This window comes from Ranitomeya variabilis, chromosome 6, assembly GCF_051348905.1.
Source record: "Ranitomeya variabilis isolate aRanVar5 chromosome 6, aRanVar5.hap1, whole genome shotgun sequence".
Taxonomy (NCBI): Eukaryota; Metazoa; Chordata; class Amphibia; order Anura; family Dendrobatidae; genus Ranitomeya; species Ranitomeya variabilis.
Window position 1 is genome coordinate 497443731 of NC_135237.1, and position 17640 is coordinate 497461370.

Sequence of the window (17640 nt, forward strand, 5' to 3'; positions counted from 1 at the left end):
AAAATCAATGTTGTTTTTCAAAAGTGCAACTCGACCTGCCAAAAACAAGCCCTCAGATGGCCATATTGACAAAAAAATAAAAAAAGTTATAGCTCTGGGAAGACAGGGAGCAAAAAACGGAAACACAAAAATGGAAAACCCCAAGGTCGTGAAGGGGCAATTTCTTGGGACTTTCAATGCTGTTGGGGTTGAAAAGATGGCGTGCTCACCAGGACTTGGAGATGACTCTTTGGAGCTGTCATATGAAACCAGATAAGAAGAAAGAACTAGAGGTTTTGGGGCTGAATGCTGCACTTGTTTGAGTGACAGCTCAGTCACTGCTTTACCTGTAGTCATGTGCGACGCTCCCGGCGGCTTGTTACTTGAGCTGCATACAGTCCAGTGGTTCCTGGGAGCTTGAGTCTTCTTTATTTCTTCATCTCCAAGGTGATGTCTTTAGGGTCCAGGTTAGTGGAGGAAGCTGAAGTTTTCAATGTTGATGGTGGCGCTTGTTTCGGCAGAGTCATTGCGATGCCGCGCTCAGCTCTCAGTAGCTTGTTGTTTTGGCTGGAATCTTGTTTTTTTTCCTTAGAAAATGTTCCTGGCAAAAGGTCCTCAGGGTCCAATAGAGTAGAGAAATCCGCTTGAAAGGGGCTGAAAGTAGCATGATTGGAAGATTTGCTGTGGAGCTCAACTGAAGTTCTTCCACCTCGGTCCTCTACCAAACCACACAAAAAACATTTCCATACTTTGGATCATAGAAATTTCCATAATAGTTTTTTAATTTTGCAAGTGAAGGAAAACGAAGCAAGGCCTATGAGGACACACTATAAGGCTGGAATCACACTAGTAGATGGCATCTGATCCAAGAGCATCAGGTACGATATGCTAATGACACTCAGCTCCTGCTCTGCTGAGAGCGTCAGCCGAATGTCAGTGCTCTGTACAGCACAGGTACAGAGGAGACAGAGAAAGTAATTTCTCCATCTCCTCCATGGCCTGATTCGCCGTATATCAGAAGGCACTGGGATGACATCACTCGGACCCATAGACTTTTATGGGTGCAAGTGAGCCGAGTCTCGCTGCCAATCGCAGCATTCTGCAATTGTTTTCTCATGCCGATAATCGCAGATGTGATTTGTCCCATAGAATAAGACTGAGCTGAGTGCTATATGATGTTTTATCGCATAGCACTTGGCCATGTTAGACGGTAGTGTGAGGTCAGCATAAGAGTACCGTAACACACATGCACATGTGAAAGCCCTGAGGACATCTGCTAGATCTAAGTATGATTCCATGGTGATTCCAAACCCCACTAAAAGGAGGTACAGCGCTGCAATAATATTTGATTGCAGCACTGAAGGGGTGAGCTGCAGGGATTTCTCTGGTCCTAAAACATGTGGCAGCCGCTGGGCAATGGTCACACTGCTGGACTGAACAATGCGCTCTCTGATGCTGCTGACAGAGGCAGCGTTGCACCTGCAGCATGGGAGTAATGTATGAGCAATGAATCAAGCAATCCGACCTGTTTCAGAGAAGCACTTTCTGGCTATACAGCAAAAGCTTGTAGACATGTCTAGGAAACTGGCCACTCTCATATACTGTACAAATTGACTGGTAACCTAGGCAACGAGCAGTCAACAATGGAATTAAAACTTCTTTTTTTTTTTTGAGAGGATTTTTAATTAAAGGCTGTCTACTACTAGGTCGACCACTTCTTAAACAAAATGTTCGGCCCTGATAAAATAATAAAGCCTGTACTCACCTCCCATGCCGGCTCTGTCCCAGTGTTGTTGGCACTCAGGGTCCCGGGGCAGTGATGAGGTGGAATAACACAAAGATGCCCAGAGTTCAGAATGAAGGACAGCATCCAATCCAGGTGAAGTTACAAACGATTTATTGTGCCATAATGCCTTTGGCACAATAAATCGTTTGTAACTTCACCTGGATTGGATGCTGTCCTTCATTCTGAACTCTTGGTATGTAAATCTCCACTTGGATCCTGTGGAGCTAGGACATGCAGCCACAAGTTACGGTAGTGCTGTTAGCCGCCATTTTCTTGAGTTTACATAACACAAGATGCCCGGCGCCCAATCAGCGCTGGCGTCACTGTCTCCGCCTTCGGACAAACTGAACATGAAGAGGCAGTCCGGACTGCAGCTGATGCCTGGCTTCCTCTTCATGTTCAGTTTGTCTGAAGGCGGAGACAGTCACTCACTAATAATTGTGTGCTATATACTAAAATTCACTTTCATTCAAGCCCTTAATCATATATTATATTAAGAAGAAATGAAAAAAATGAGAGAAAATAGCACAAAGAGCGAGGCCAATTATTCCTCTCAAGTGCTAGAAGTCAATTCTGTTCATCGAGATGGTCACATTACAAAGGAGTTCTCTCTTATTATTAAATTCTTTGTAAGATGTGGAATGGCGGCTTAGTGCAAGGAATCAGTCAGTCACTACAGGATGAATCCTCTAATCTCCATCCCTTAACTCTCTTAGGAAAAATAGCGCTCTATTTTCGGCACATTAAATGCTGTTCCAGGTACCAGAATAAATGAGAAAATGATTGAAAAGTTAATTACAAATTTTACACCAGACACATTGAAAGAGAAAAGGGAGCGCGACTAAAGTACCAATTAATTTTTCATTCCAAACACTCTTTCTTTTAATGTCTGATGGACAGCAAATGTATTTCATTGCATCAGCCTCTTGCCTCTTAATTTCCCATGGCCATTCTGCTTTTAAACAATAGCCGCTAGAATTTATGTTACTCATTTTAATATTTATGGGTAACTGATGTCAGTTGAGTTACTGTATAATTTAGTTAAGCTGGGATGTTGGTTTATTCTATATACGTCACAGATTCATTTTGGAGCTACTTTAAAGGGAACCTGTCAGCAGGATTGTGCACAGTAACCTACAGACAGTGTAAGGTTGGCGCCGTTATACTGATTAATGATACCTGGGTGATGAAATCTGTCCTGTGGTTCTTGTTTAACCCCTTAGTGACAGAGCCAATTTTTACAATTCGGACCACGGTCACTTTATGTGGTTATAACTGGAACGCTTCAACAGATCCCACTGATTCTGAGATTATTTTTTCGTGACATATTGTACTTCATGATAGTGGTAACATTTATTTGCTATGACTTGCATTTATTTATGAAAAAACGGAAATATGGCGAAAATTTAGAAAATTTTGCAATTTTCAAATTTTGAATTTTTATGTCCTTAAATCAGAGAGATATGTCAAACACAACACTTAATAAATAACATTTAACCACATGTCTACTTTACATCAGCACAATTTTGGAAACACCATTTTTTTTGTTAGGAAGTTATAAGGGTTAAAAATTGACCAGCGATTTCTCATTTTTACAACAAAGCCCACTGTGGGCCACCCATGTCGGCAAAACTGGAGCACGCAAAAAATGTAATGAGTTTGTTGGCCATGTGCATGAATGAATTGAAAATGAAAAAAAAATTGGAACTGTTCTGAGTCCCTGAGGGCAGGAGGCCCTAAATGTGTCGGGGATGACCAGCATTGGCCAGGACTGCTGCGAGTTTAAATGTTTTGCGTTTCTCCCCTACAAGTTAGTTTATATACCCCCTGCTGCTGGATTGTGGGAATGTGTGCAGTAAAAGGGTCTAAAACCCTTATGGCCTCTATGGACTGTGTGCAACTGCCCTATAGACTTTGTTCCATTGTTTTCCTTGAATTTTGCCCCTGTTTTTCCATGAACTTTGCCCCAGGGACTGTGAGCCTGACATGGGGGCAGCACTGTAGATTTTGAAAGGGACCATTGTTCAGAAAAACGGGGCAGGGAGAGGAAACAGATGACCAGAGGATAGTGGCCAGCGGGCCTGTAAGTTGAAAAGTACTTGGAAACTCTGTGTCGGGGGCCCCAAAGAAGTGAGACTGGGGTCCCCAAAGAAGTGGGACTGGAGTCATGCAGACCCGTGTAAAAAATGGACTAGCCGATGTGTCTGCAGGTTTGAAGAAAATTGGACTGTGCCCATGTTGGACAGCTAATTTTTCTATTATTAAAAGAACTCTGACTGTGTGTTCCAGGGTTCCAAAGAAGGTTGACTGGCAGAAAGTCACTAATTGCACATGGATGGAAGGAGCATTACATTTTATGTGGATTTAATGTGAAAGTGTATTTTATGCGTTTTAGGCATGCATTGTTGTTTTGCAGGTTTCATTATGGTCGAGGATGATGATGTTCAACGAGGGGAGATATGTAAAGGTGTGACAGAAACTGTCCTTTACCTGCTCCTGAAGACAACAAATTGTTCAGTGTGAATACTGACATTCGGCTTAGCGTTTTATTGTGAAATGTAAAATGTATAGAGTGCAATGTAATTGATGTATATTGTCATAGTACTGATGCTGCTGTGTGGGTGCTGCAAAGTCACGCCTAAGGTATCTCTAGTATATTCAGCTCATAGGTAGTGAAAGTATAGAATATATGTCCAATTAAAGAAAAGTCAGCACTCACCGTACCAAGTGCAGGTCTTTATTCATTATTGGGAATACATGTCAGAGAACGAGATTGATGTGGACAGGGTCGAATGGGGCTCCATACACTGGAAGACAGAGTTGTTGATCTTCATGTGACCTCCATGTGGATTATGGTGGACCGGTGTGGGGCTTCCATGTGGATTATGGCAGAATGGTGTGATTTTCTTTTTTTAAATAAATTGGTGAAAGAGGAAAATTGTTGAGTTTTTTTTCAGTTTTTTTCTGTTTTTACTTACTTGGTTTTTAATGGGGTGTCTTATAAATGCCTCTCCGTTACTAACCCATGCGCTTGATGTCAGCGGACATTACACAGCTGATATTAGCCCCATACTCCTATTGCCCTGATTGCCACCTCACCAGGGCAAGCTGAGGCTATACGCATTGGCTTATCTAATGGATGCACCATTTTTGGGGCAGCTGATGGATTGTCTTATTAGGCTGGGAAGGGGCCAAAATCCATCGATCTTTCTAACCTATTAATATCAGCCCTCAGCTGTCTGCTTTGCTTTAGCAGGTTATGAAAAATAGGGGGGACCCCACATCATTTTCTTAGGGTCCTCCAATTTTTAATATCCAGCAAAGGCAACACAGACAGCTTGGGGGTGATATTATTAGGCTGGGAAGCTCCATGGTTATTGTGCTCTTTCCAGCATAATAAGACTAGCTCACAGCCAATAGAAGCCAATGGGGGCCCTAAATTTTGTGCTGTAAAATGGGGTAGTAAGGGGTAGGGAGCTGCAAAAGGAAGCAAAATAGGGGGATGAGCAGGACAATTGTCCTGCAAACAAATGTGGATAGGGAAATTACTTAAAATAGCATATAATAAAAAACATTAATCTTGAACCAGGAGGCGGAGGTCCAAATGGAGGAGTGCCTTGTGTGTCTAGTTTAATGTACTTGCTAATAAATAAAACATTGAATGAAAAAAACAATGTCCCCTCTCTATTTTAATAACCAGTCAAGTGAAAGTAGAAAGCTGCAAGCTGATCTTATTATGCTAGGAAGGGCCCAATAACCATGAATCTTCCCAGCCCATTAATATCAGCCCCCTACTGTCTGCTTTGTCTTTGCTGGTTATGAGAAATGGGGAAATGGTAACCCCCCAAAAATGTCTTGGGATCCCCCTTGGGATTAATAACCAGCTAAGGCAAAGCAGACAGCTGTGATCTGGTTTTGTTATGCTGTTAAGGGGCCAATATCCTAATATCCCAGGATCGGGAACAGGGGACGGTGATAGAAGCACGGTGAGCACTGCCCTCTTATGGTGATTCATTTGAGGACGGCTATAGAAGATGTAGGGCTGCACTGCTGTCACTCACCCTGCCTCTATCACTGTCCCCTGATGATGTCTCATTTCAGGGAAAGAGATTGCTTAAAAACAAGCAGTGAAATTTTTTGCCTTACAAAAATAATCATTGGCGATCCCATGCTGTACTGCCTGTATACTCTTTTGAGTCCTCCCCTGCCCAGGAGATGTGGTATGATCAGACCATGTCCCTGTATGGTCAGACACAGCCATTACACAGTACACAGCAGGGGCACATTCTTAAGATTATCTCAGCACATTAACATTTTTTTTGAACACATCCTATTGTGGAACTTATTATATTCTGAGATCTATTAATTAACATTTACTTTATTTGTGGGAAAACCTCTTTAAAGTTAGATATTTATAAAGGGCTCTAAGTATCAGACAACCATCTTTAAAGTAAGTTCTGTATTTTCTCACAATTTTATTTCTAGCTCCAAAACTTTGTGCTGAGAAATGTTATGAATAGTGGCTCAATTCTTCCTGAGTTCCAAATCTAGGTGCAGCTTGTAAGCATACTGTATATACATTTATTATTGAATTCAGTGGAAATGGTGTATGTTTATAGGGAGTACACTCCTACTTTTGGGGGCAGCATGAAACACAATTATTTAACATAAATAAGATGTGCAGATCTTTTAAAAAATAAAATAAGAAATAAATCCCCACAGAACGGTTTTACTGTTATAGACAAAAATCTGATTTGATGAAGAATGATTAATAAGAATAACACCAAAACATATAACTATGTAATCCTCCAAGTTGCTTCAGTTTAACTTTCTTTTTCATAAATTAATGGTACATGAAAATGTAAATATAGTTACAATATATCTTATCTGAGAAAATACCTGTTTCTTCACTTACCAGCCTCCACTTCTGCCCCTAATGGCATACTCTAATCATTTACTCTGATTTCACTGCTCAAAATGTCAGTTCAGAGATCAGATTATGATTGTTGCTTATAGAAGTCTATAGAGAGTCGATGGGAGACGAGGAGGAAGGAGCTTGGGGAAGAGAGACACACATAAATATGTTTCAGCTTCTAGTGCTGGATTCAGAGCTGCACTGCTCAGTACTCCATGCTGATGCTGCTTCTTCTGACTACATAGATACAGGAGAGCAGAAAACCTCATGTTTGTGTGCTGTGTGTATGAAAGACATTATAACAGCTACTCTTTACCCGCCAACTCAGAAACAACTGAAAGTTAGAGCTAAAACCTGTAAAAGGGAACACTTGGAGGAAGTCTTGCATACAAGACAAATAATGGTCAGAAATAGTGTTATTCCTCACGTACACGATTTTTCAGAATTGTTACCTGAAATAACAGTTAAACTTTAACAATTAACAAGAAGAATAGAAACAACCAACATTTATTCTAAAAACCACCAACAGAAAATGCACATTCAACATTCCTGGATACCAGGTGTAATAATGTTTTATGTGCTAAATTAGACAATGGCTGACAATCAGATATACAAGCATCTTACCTATGCCTGGATGAGTCACCTATCTTAAGTTTTCTTTGTGTGTGCAATATCCCCTTCATGCAATTAATCACCAGTGGAACCCTGAAGAGAACACCTAGCCGTGATCTAGTGGCCACTGTCCTGCTGAAAAATAAAAAAGTAAGAGATACCTCACATGTGGATAAAGTAGTATTCTCAGATTTTCATATGAAAGAAATGTAAAAGTGCATTGACTATAAAGTAGTTAAATAGATATTTAGTTAATTGCCATTACTGGCATTACTCTTTCATAATGAATCAGAACAGCATGGAAGAAGTCAACTTCTTAGTAGAAACACATTTTGAGGATGGAATTTATGGGGTCTGTCGGGTCAGATGGGGGTCTATGGGGTCAGAATAAAATCAGTAATTATGTAAGAGTCTGTGTTTTTTCTTGTTTTAAAGTTAAAGTGATCCTCCAATCCTCCATGCTGGCACTGATGAAAAAGTGACTACACTTCTGTCATCTACACTAAGTGGTGCACCCACAGCCATCTCAAGCATCCCGATCTGGCCACCACAGTGACATGGTGTAAGCCAGAGGTAAGCTTGAACCACGTCTCCTCTGTTTTTTATGTGAGAAATGCAGAATATTAGTCACTTTTAAGTGCCAGGGCAGAGGGTCGCTTTAAAGGGGTTGTCCAGTCTAAAATGACATGTCTGCATTCATTCTATGTGACTGCAGGCTTGTGAATCGTCCCATAGTGCCCACTGCTCGGGAAATTCCAGATGACAGTACCAGGAACGGTTGTCACGTGATCCCAAGCATGCAGTATGTATACTCCCGGCCAGAACCAGAACTAGACTGTTTCCGGCAAGCTCAATGCAAGTGTATTGCACAAGGCTAGAAACAGTCTAGTTGGGTTCTGTCTGGCAGAGTGCATATTGCATATTTGCGGTCATGCATTCTGTAATGCTGTAGATAAGCCCCCGATGTATCCTGAAAGATGAGAAAAAGAGGTTAGATTATACTCACCCAGGGGCGGTCTCGCTGCGGTCTGGTCCGATGGGCGTCGCGGTCCGGTCCGGGGCCTCCTATCTTCACAGGATGATGTCCTCTACTTGTCCTCACTGGTCTTGGATAGCTGTCTTACAACGATAATGTTTTGGCTGTTTGCACATGACCACTGCAGCCAATCACTGGTGTCAACAGTGATTCTATCACAGAAAACGCATAATTGCTGGTGCCAGTGATTGACATCAGAGGTCACTCGTATGCAGTGAAAATTTCATAACTGTAAGTCTAACACCGGGAGCAGGGGATGACCAGGTGATTTTAAGTTATGTTGGTATTTTCTGACGTAATCCTTTTAAAAGTATTGTCCACTTTATTGCTATTTTCACACATGTTGAGGACATGGTTTTGTAGTACCTGCTAATATACAAGTATTACAGGTCCTGCCCTTATCGTCTTCTTTCTGAAGCCATACCTGCTTATTGGACCAATCTTCCACTAACCACACACCTCTCAAGTTCTTAAAATACCATCATTGGAGCCTTGTTATCCCATTAGGCACCAACTTAAAAAAATATTTGTCTCTTTCTAGATAAAAGTTCATTTGTATTACGATGTTAAATGATGGCAAGTATATATATTGTATATACATGTATGTTTATTCAGTAACGAGCTTGAATAAACTCCACACTTACACACCTTGGCCGCTATCAATGAGGTTATTAATTCTTGACTAAGGAGTGTTTTGCCATGTTAAATGTAGTTGGGTAAGCAAATCATCGATATCTGCTGCTCACATCTCCCTTTTTAATTTCTGATGAATGATGTCCCTAATGTGCTCGATTGAAAATAAGCCCAGAGATTCTGAAGGCCATGGTAGGAAGTTTACACCACACAGACTGTTCACAGTAGCAACATGTGGCCAGGAGTTGTAGAGTTTAAAAATAGCTCCTGGGACACTTTGGAGAAATGGCCGTACCACTGGTTCCACTACCAAGTCAATGTAATGCTGAGTTGTTAGTGTAGATGAAATGAAGACTAGAAGGGAGGCATATATTATGCCTCCCAAATCATAATGACTGGAGTAGGACCAGTGTGATGTTCCCTCATGAAAGCCTCTTCATGGTGTTGCCCATATGGTCTCGTCAGATTCTAAGAGTGGTCCTAGTGATCTACCCTGTACTGCAAGTGAAAGTAAATGTCATATGCAAAGCCAAAGGCATCAAACCAGGTCTACACAAACCATCAGAAGGCATTTGGATAATGTTGGGTTACGAGCCAGAGGTCCATGCACAAGTGCTCTATTGACCTCATGCTAGCAGACTTGTAAATCAGCCGCCTATAGCTTTTCCATGTTATACAATATTACATCCTCAGAACACATTAATATAGTGAATTAGACATATACTGTACACGTATATTAGCTGTCCCTCATATAGACTGGGAAAACTCATAATTAGAAACTCCACTAAGTAAAATCATCAAGAACATATACATTGGCGATCCAAAGCTTTTCATTTTTTAAAGTGTCATTACTTCTGTCTGGTTGTTGTGATGCCATTTTCCTGGTGATGAATTGAAAGTGCATGAAGATGGTATCATACAAGACCTTAATTTTAACCAAAATTATTTAGAATATAGATATGATCATTTAATTAAAGAAAACTGACTGCCAAAAGTTTTTCATATACTATTTATTATTAGGATTGTGATTAGGATTATTGTCTTGCTGGAATTTCCAGCCCCTGCCTACCTTGGTTTTACCATGTCGCAGCATTACATTCTCCAGTATATCCTTGTACATGGTAGCATTCATATTTCCATCAATTCTATGCGGATGGCCAATGGCAGATGCAGAAAAGCAGCCCCAAACCATGACATTGGCTCCACCATGTTTCACTGTAGGTACCTTACATCATTACCTTTTACAATTGGGGGTTATATATAATGTTTGTCATCACTTCTACACAGATTAAACTTGGATTCATCTGACCACAACACTTTAGACCAATCTGTCTCTTTCAATTGGCTTTGTTCTTTGGGGCGAAACTCATGCCAGACGTTTCGGTTCTTTGCAGACATGAAAGGCTTCTTGACTGGAACTCGACCATTCAACCCTACTGCTCTTAGCCATCATATCAATAACCTTCTTTTTCTTTCTTTATTGTACGTGACACTTGATTCTGAGAGTAGTTGAATTTCATAGCTACCTCTTTTTTGCTTTTGCCTGACTTTACTCTCAGAATAATACGTTTCCTGACATCTGGCGATAAATTTGGCTTTGTGTTTGCCATGTTTTAACCAAAGGGCACACACAAAAAAAAATTAGGCAAAATTCGACTATCCATGACAAAATCTGCAAAACATTTGGCCCAGAAAATATTGAAAACTAACACGTAAAGGGATAAAAAAATGTCAAACACAATTTTCATCTTTTTTTATAGCTAACAACCATTTTCATCAGATTTACTAAAATCAGCCGGATAATGGCATCACATCAACCAGATAGAAGTAATCACACATTTTTAAAAAATGCAAAACTTTTAGGCGCCACTGTACAACAGTCAGGAAGCTAAATAAAAACTATCATTAAATTTACTGCACATACAGCCACCTATTGTGCAAGTTCTCCCACTTAAAATGATGAGAGAGGCCTGTAATTGACATCATAGGTAGACCACAACTATGCGAGTCAAAATGAGAATACAAATCCAGAAAATCACCTTGTCTGAATTGGCAAGATTTATTTTGCAAAATATGGTGGAAAATAAGTATTCGGTCACCTAAAAGCATGCAAGATTTCTGGGTCTCACAGACCTGTAACTTCTTCTTTTAGAGGCTCCTCTGACAGAATGGTGAGTTGCATCCAAAGAACACTATACCTACTGTGAAACATGGGGGTGGCAACATCATGCTTTGGGGCTGTTTCTCTGCAAAGGGACCAGGGCAACTTATCCATGCACATGAAAGAATGAATGGGGCCATGTATCATGAGATTTTGAGTGCAAACCTCCTTCCATCAGCAAGGGCATTGAAGATGAAACGTGGATGGGTCTTTCAGCATGATAATGATTCCAAGCACAACATCAGGGCAACAAAGGAGTAGCTTTGTTAGGAGCATATGAAGGTCTTGGATTGGCCTAGCCAGTCTCCAGATCTCAACCCCATAGAAAACCTGTGGAGGGAGTTGAAAGTCCGTGTTGCCCAGTGATAGGCCCAAAACATCACTGCTCCAGAGGAGATCTGCATGGAGGAATGGGCCAACATACCACCAACAGTGTGTGCCAACCTTGTGAAGACTCACAGAAAACGTTTGACCTCTGTCACTGCCAACAAAGGATATATAACAAAATATTGAGATGAACTTTTGTTAATGACCAAATACTTATTTTCCACCATATTTTGCAAAATAAATCTTGCCAAATCAGACAAGGTGATTTTCTGGATTTGTTTTCTCATTTTGCCTCTCATAGTTGTGGTCTACCTATTATGTCAATTACAGGCCTCTCTCATCTTTTTAAGTGGGAGAACTTGCACAATTGGTGGCTGACTAAATACTTTTTTTCCCCACTGTAATTACATAACAAATAAGCATCGATAACAAGACAACAGGCAGACGGGGAAAGTAACAAGGCCTGGGCGAACAGACACACATAAGTCTATAATCAAATATCAAACAGTCATGGGGTAGTAACCTGATCAGCAAAATCTCTAATTTCATATAAACAGGGTTTCTGCTCTTTGTTGTGTAGGGCAGCAGAGATGCCCACCGATACTGCCCCAAGCATGTTTCATATTTTAATATAGAGCTTCACAGCTTTCCCAATGCAGATTTGTTATGATAATGAAAATTTAGGAAATCCCTTAAATTGTTCATCACCACAGTTCCTATATCTGCATATTTCCTCATCAACATGCACAAGAATTTTCAGTTTAAAGGAGAATTATGATAAGGGAAATGTTTTCAGTTGCCATTATTTGCACCAAATTTATCAAACCCTCAAACGATGTTTAATAAATTTTACAAACCTTTAATATTAGTGATGAGCTAGTATACTCGTTGCTCAGGTTTTCCCGAGTACGCTCGGGTGGTCTCCGAGTATTTATGACTGCTCGGAGATTTAGTTCTCCTTGCCGCAGCTGAATAATTTACAGCTACTAGACAGCTTGATTACATGTGGGGATTCCCTAGCAACCAGGCAACCCCCACATGTACTCAGGCTGGCTAGTAGCTGTAAATAATTCAGCTGTGGTGTTGAAAACTAAATCTCTGAACACTAACAAATACTCGGAGACCACCCGTGCGTGCAACCGAGCAACGAGTACACTTGCTCATCACTATTAAATATACTATATATACCACCTACAGCTTTTTAGGAAGTCACTATTCAGAACGCAAGCTTGGATCTTAGAGTGATGTAACATAGCTGACCAATGTTAGCGCAACCATAAAACTGGAGAATAGGCACTTATTGAGACTCACTATGCAAGAGGGTTTTAATGGGAAAGAGAAAATGTCTTAAAACGAGCCAAACTAAGCCAAACAAGAAATGATATAAAGTACATACAGGGGCTAATTCCTCAAGATTTGCGCAAACTCACACTATGCCAGGCACCACATTCATTAAGAAGTCCACGCCACGGTTCCTCTTCTGTGTGACGTGTGCTGCACCCGAAATGTTACCCCAGTTACAGACTGGAGTAGAATTTCTGCAATACTATATGCTGGCACTTTTGATTAACTGGATGGGCTGATGTTTCCATGACCCATTCAACCCCAGCTCCTCTTCTGTTCCACTCATGTCAGATTGAAACTAATGTGAAAACACTAGTCACAATATTTTTCTGAAACTTCCCGTTGTTTTGATGAATCGGCACCTAATCGTCAAATTATGTGTTAAGTTTGATGCATCTAGAATAAAGCTATTCTGCCTACATTTAAAGGGAAGCTATCATCAGAAAATGACCTATTTATATACAGTGTATATACACTTATTAAGCAAACTAAATTACAAATCGGTGGCAACTCATTTTGGTTTTTTTTAGACTCATGCTTCCTATTCTTTCAGGAGGAGTTTTCGGCAGGTTTCTTATCAGCAGAGGCAGAATTACAATTAATGATGATAATATACACAACTGATAACAAAGGATTCGCTGATCACAATGACCTTTGCACAAGCTCATTAGTACAATAGATAAGATCATGGTCTGCTCATGGCTGCTAATGTACATGTAAATTTCCTGTAACAACAGGAAGTATGAATCTAAAAAAGCCCCACTGGCCAGTGTGACAATTGCCAGAAAACTATTTATTGTGTTTAATTAAGATTTTGATGTAGAAAAAAATGTAATTTTTTCAAGACGTTCATGTAGCACAAAAAACTTAATTTAAGCACTAGGTCATTTTCTGATTATAGCTTCCCTTTAAGAAACTAATTATAAATTTGACCCATTGTCTCTTTGTTCATGCCAATTAAAGAACATTGATTGCCATAAATGTTTCCTGTATTCTACTAATAACTATACTTTTCAATACAAAGAGGTTGCACAAAAATTAGTGGGATTATTTCCAGGGCAATATAGCAGATGTACACCATGGACTTGGTCCTACAGAGTCTTAGTTGCAATAACAAATGCTGTTTCCTTGATGATTAATTGAAATTGCAAGCAACAGAAACTGAAAAGCTATAAAAGTGACAATATTAAAAGTGACAATATTAAAACTGTCACTGCATTCTCTCTAAATCGAATCGTAAAACAGGAGAGGCAAAAAGCGTGATGTAAAATATTATAAGTACGCTCATCTGATAGGGTTGTGACAGTTACAGACCCTATAGAAGCATGTAAAGGCTGCAGCAGGGCCACCAAGGAGAGGCGTTTTAATAATCATGGTGGTTTGGTACTGATGAAGAGGTTTGAAAACCTCGAAACGCGTAGATATAATAAAAACCTCTCCCAGTGTGGACCTGGATCTGTCTTTCATTTACCAGCAGAGCGGAGTCTCCACTTTTTTCCTTTCTACATATTTGAACTCTATAATAGCACCCTAAAATGTATCACAACTAATCGTGAGCAATCATAATGGGAATCAATATGTATGTCCTAGATCTGATAAAGACAAGCAGTGTGAACAGAGCCATGTGTAACACATTATTCCTATGCTTCATGTTCTTTTTAAGGACAATTTAACCAAAAAGGAGAAGGTTACCCAGATGGGTGGGATGGGAGGATTCTTCTATAATGAGATGTTATAAAAATTGGGCTTTTTGAGATTTGAAAAAAAGAGTCTTTAGAGGCGACCTCATTTATATGTATAAATACATGTGTGGTCAATACAAAAGACTGGCCCATGATTTATTCAATCCAAAGACCATCCTATGGACCAGGGGGACACTCATTACAGGTGGAAGATAGTCAATTCTGGCAGCTAAATAGTATAGAGTTCTTTACAGTTAAAGCTGTCAGACTGGGGAATGCCCTAGTAATGACAGATACTATACCATTCAATAAAGGGTTGGATGCTTTTCCCACAACAAATAGTATTGTGGATTAGAAATAATCTAGCACTAGAGAATGTCAAATTAATGGACAAAGGTTGAATTTGATGGAACTGTGTCTTGCTTTAGCCTGTATAACTATGTCACTATGTAAGCTACTTACCATACCCCCGAAGGGTCCAGTAGCTGAAATGTCAGGAAATACTAGCCAGGATCCTAACTGCAGAGTTTTATCATAAGACCAGAAAACATCTTTAATTCAGTAGCGCCATTTTGCATTTGTAAATGATTTATAGGTTAATAGTCACCTGCATATGTTTACCATGTTGAGTATAGAGGGCATGCTTGAAAAAGAGGAACACTGACAAAAATTAGCAAGTGTGATCTCATGTTGGCTAAACCTGTGCTTCAGCAAGCGTCTATTAGAAGCCCTACACAGCTTCCTTCAGAGACGAACTTTCCTTATCCAAACAGACTGTAGATGTCCTTGCATTTTTTCTATTTTGAGCCGTTTGTGTAAGATGGGAGAGGATCTTCATTTGCAAAGTGGTGCCGTTAGCTGTGACCCAAACTATCATTGCTACATAAAGACCACCACTTATAGAATTTAGGTTTAGGGTCCCCGAGCAATGTGACCACATGGCTATCTACTGTGCCACCTTGCTGCCTAATTTCTAAATGAAGACTATGGTTCAAGTACATTTTTCCTTAAAGGAATCATTTGCAAACTCAATAGAGTTCTGAAGTGCCGCTATCTGATTTACCTAATATAGGGAGCTAATTTAATTTACAGCATGAGCCCATATCTAAAAGCTGGGAAAATATGATTATGTGGTTAAGTGACTGAGCACATAGCTAAAATCTTTGTGACAAACATATTCACGCTCAGCATCAATTAATATAATCCCCCGGGTCTACTTAGCTCTTACCATGCTACAAATTAGATACCTAACTCAATTTGCAATATGTTGTAGAAGGGGTCAGTTTACACATTTACACATTTTTACTCCGTCTATTTCATTTTCATGCTGTCATTATAACAGTTTATTATGCCGTCCATTAGGATAATGCCACCTGATTACATTGCTATTATCTGTGCAGCGATAACAAAAGATAAATTGAATCAGCAGGTGCACAGGATGTCGACTTATTATGTGCCATTAGTCATTATTTAAGAAATGTACAATGCATAAAGAAGTTTAACGCCAACACATACTTACAATGATGAGCATGGTCAGGATTCTACAATGGTTTCGGAAAGGAAAGGAATTAGTAATGATGGGTACTAGGCATGAGTGGATCTGACAAAATTCAAATTTGCGTTTTCGCCTAGATTTTACTAGGAAATTAGACTTACAGAAAAGTTTTTTGTCAGGGAATTTAATGTCCCTTATTATGCTCTGGGGTGTCTGCAGACCCCATAGCTAAATAATCTTAAGATGTAAAAAACAAAAAAATATATTTATCCTCACCTCAAAGATCACTTGTCTGGCAACTCCTGCGGCTTCCTACCGCTTTCCAGTCCTGGCTTGATGTTCAAAGCTTCTGGCTGTAAACAGACCCTCAAGTTAACTATGTATGTGTAGTGACCTCTGGGGCCTGTGACTGGAAGTTCTGGCCCGGTGTTCACTCTAGGCTGGGACTTCCATCTACGAGTAGTCGTAGCATGCACAGTGATTTGTTTGTTGCCAGAAGACCCACCCAAGAGTGAGTACTAGTCTGGAGTCTGGAGGTGTAACCCAATGGAGGTGGGAAGACTGGACAATTGGCAGGAAAAAGCAGGGGAGGCCGGGGAGGTGAGCAGTGAGGTATGTTTTTGTTAAAAAACCTTTTAAGGCCCTCTACTGGGCAACAATTTGCTGTATTTGAGTGGAGCTAATTGCAAAGAATATGTTTTTCAGAAAATGAATTATTGTAAAATTCAAGTACAATTAAATGCCAACTTGAATAAATTTACCCATCACTAACGGCTACACATCTGAGGAAAGAACCATCTAAAACCACCCCTAAAAAATTCTATTAATGTCATGGATCCTGCAGCAAAGCCAGGTATGCTTGGGTTAAATCATAGCTTTACATGTTCTAATTAGATCACCTGGCCCTTTATATAACCAGGCTTGCTGTTCTCTTTAGTCAGTCAGCTCAGGAAAGCTGACCAGACTGGATGTGTCTTGGAGCTGAAGTGAGTGTTCTGTCTCCGCCATCTAATTTGTTACCTCTGATTATCTGTTTGCATAATTTGCAGTTTTCTCAGTAGCCAGTATACAGTAACTGATATATTCATACCTTTATTTGTCTGTAGTGCTTTGGCTCCCTCTAGCGGTCAGAGTCATGTTCACAGTTCTATTTTCTGTTTTTTCTATTTTCCATGTCTGATTCTCCTCCCCTTTGCAAAGCATTATGGTAGCTCAGCCTACATCTCCCTCCATTTTCTCTTCACTTCCTTCAGTCTGCTTTTAAGGAAAGACGCTCTAGTTCAGTTACTAGCCTTGTAAATGTTCATGCATAATGTACAACATGTTTAGTATGTATTTCTGCTATACCATACACTGATTATATGTATATGATTGTCTACAGTTTCACAGCATCAATATACTACTCCGTTCAATAAAAGAAGATAAGGCAAACACAACAGGCAATAGTATAAATATAAAATCATATTACTATAGGGAAACATCCCATATATCATTCCTGTGAATGGAAATGTGTGGGACACACTATTACTTCAAACGAAACCACTAAATAAAACTAGTGCCATTGTCCAAGATATATGCAAGTTATAGAAAGTTTATTATAAATACAAAGAACAACAAAGAATGTGGGCATAACATGGGGGATACGTGGCAGCATACAGCATGGAAGCAGG

At 39.9% G+C, this 17640-nt stretch overlaps 1 protein-coding gene across 2 annotated transcripts in view; it reads right to left on the reverse strand.

Annotated features, from left to right (window-relative positions):
• The window catches only part of CNGB3 (cyclic nucleotide gated channel subunit beta 3), a 253837-nt gene that overhangs the window by 145350 nt on the left and 90847 nt on the right, over window positions 1-17640 (reverse strand). Inside the window, exon 4 of one of the 2 annotated variants that reach the window (XM_077268003.1) lies at window positions 7305-7427. The exons of the other annotated variant lie outside the window; for it this stretch is intronic. Within the exon in view, the coding sequence (XP_077124118.1) occupies window positions 7305-7427 (123 nt within the window). The remainder of the gene's footprint in view (window positions 1-7304; window positions 7428-17640) is intronic. 2 annotated transcript variants of the gene reach the window in all.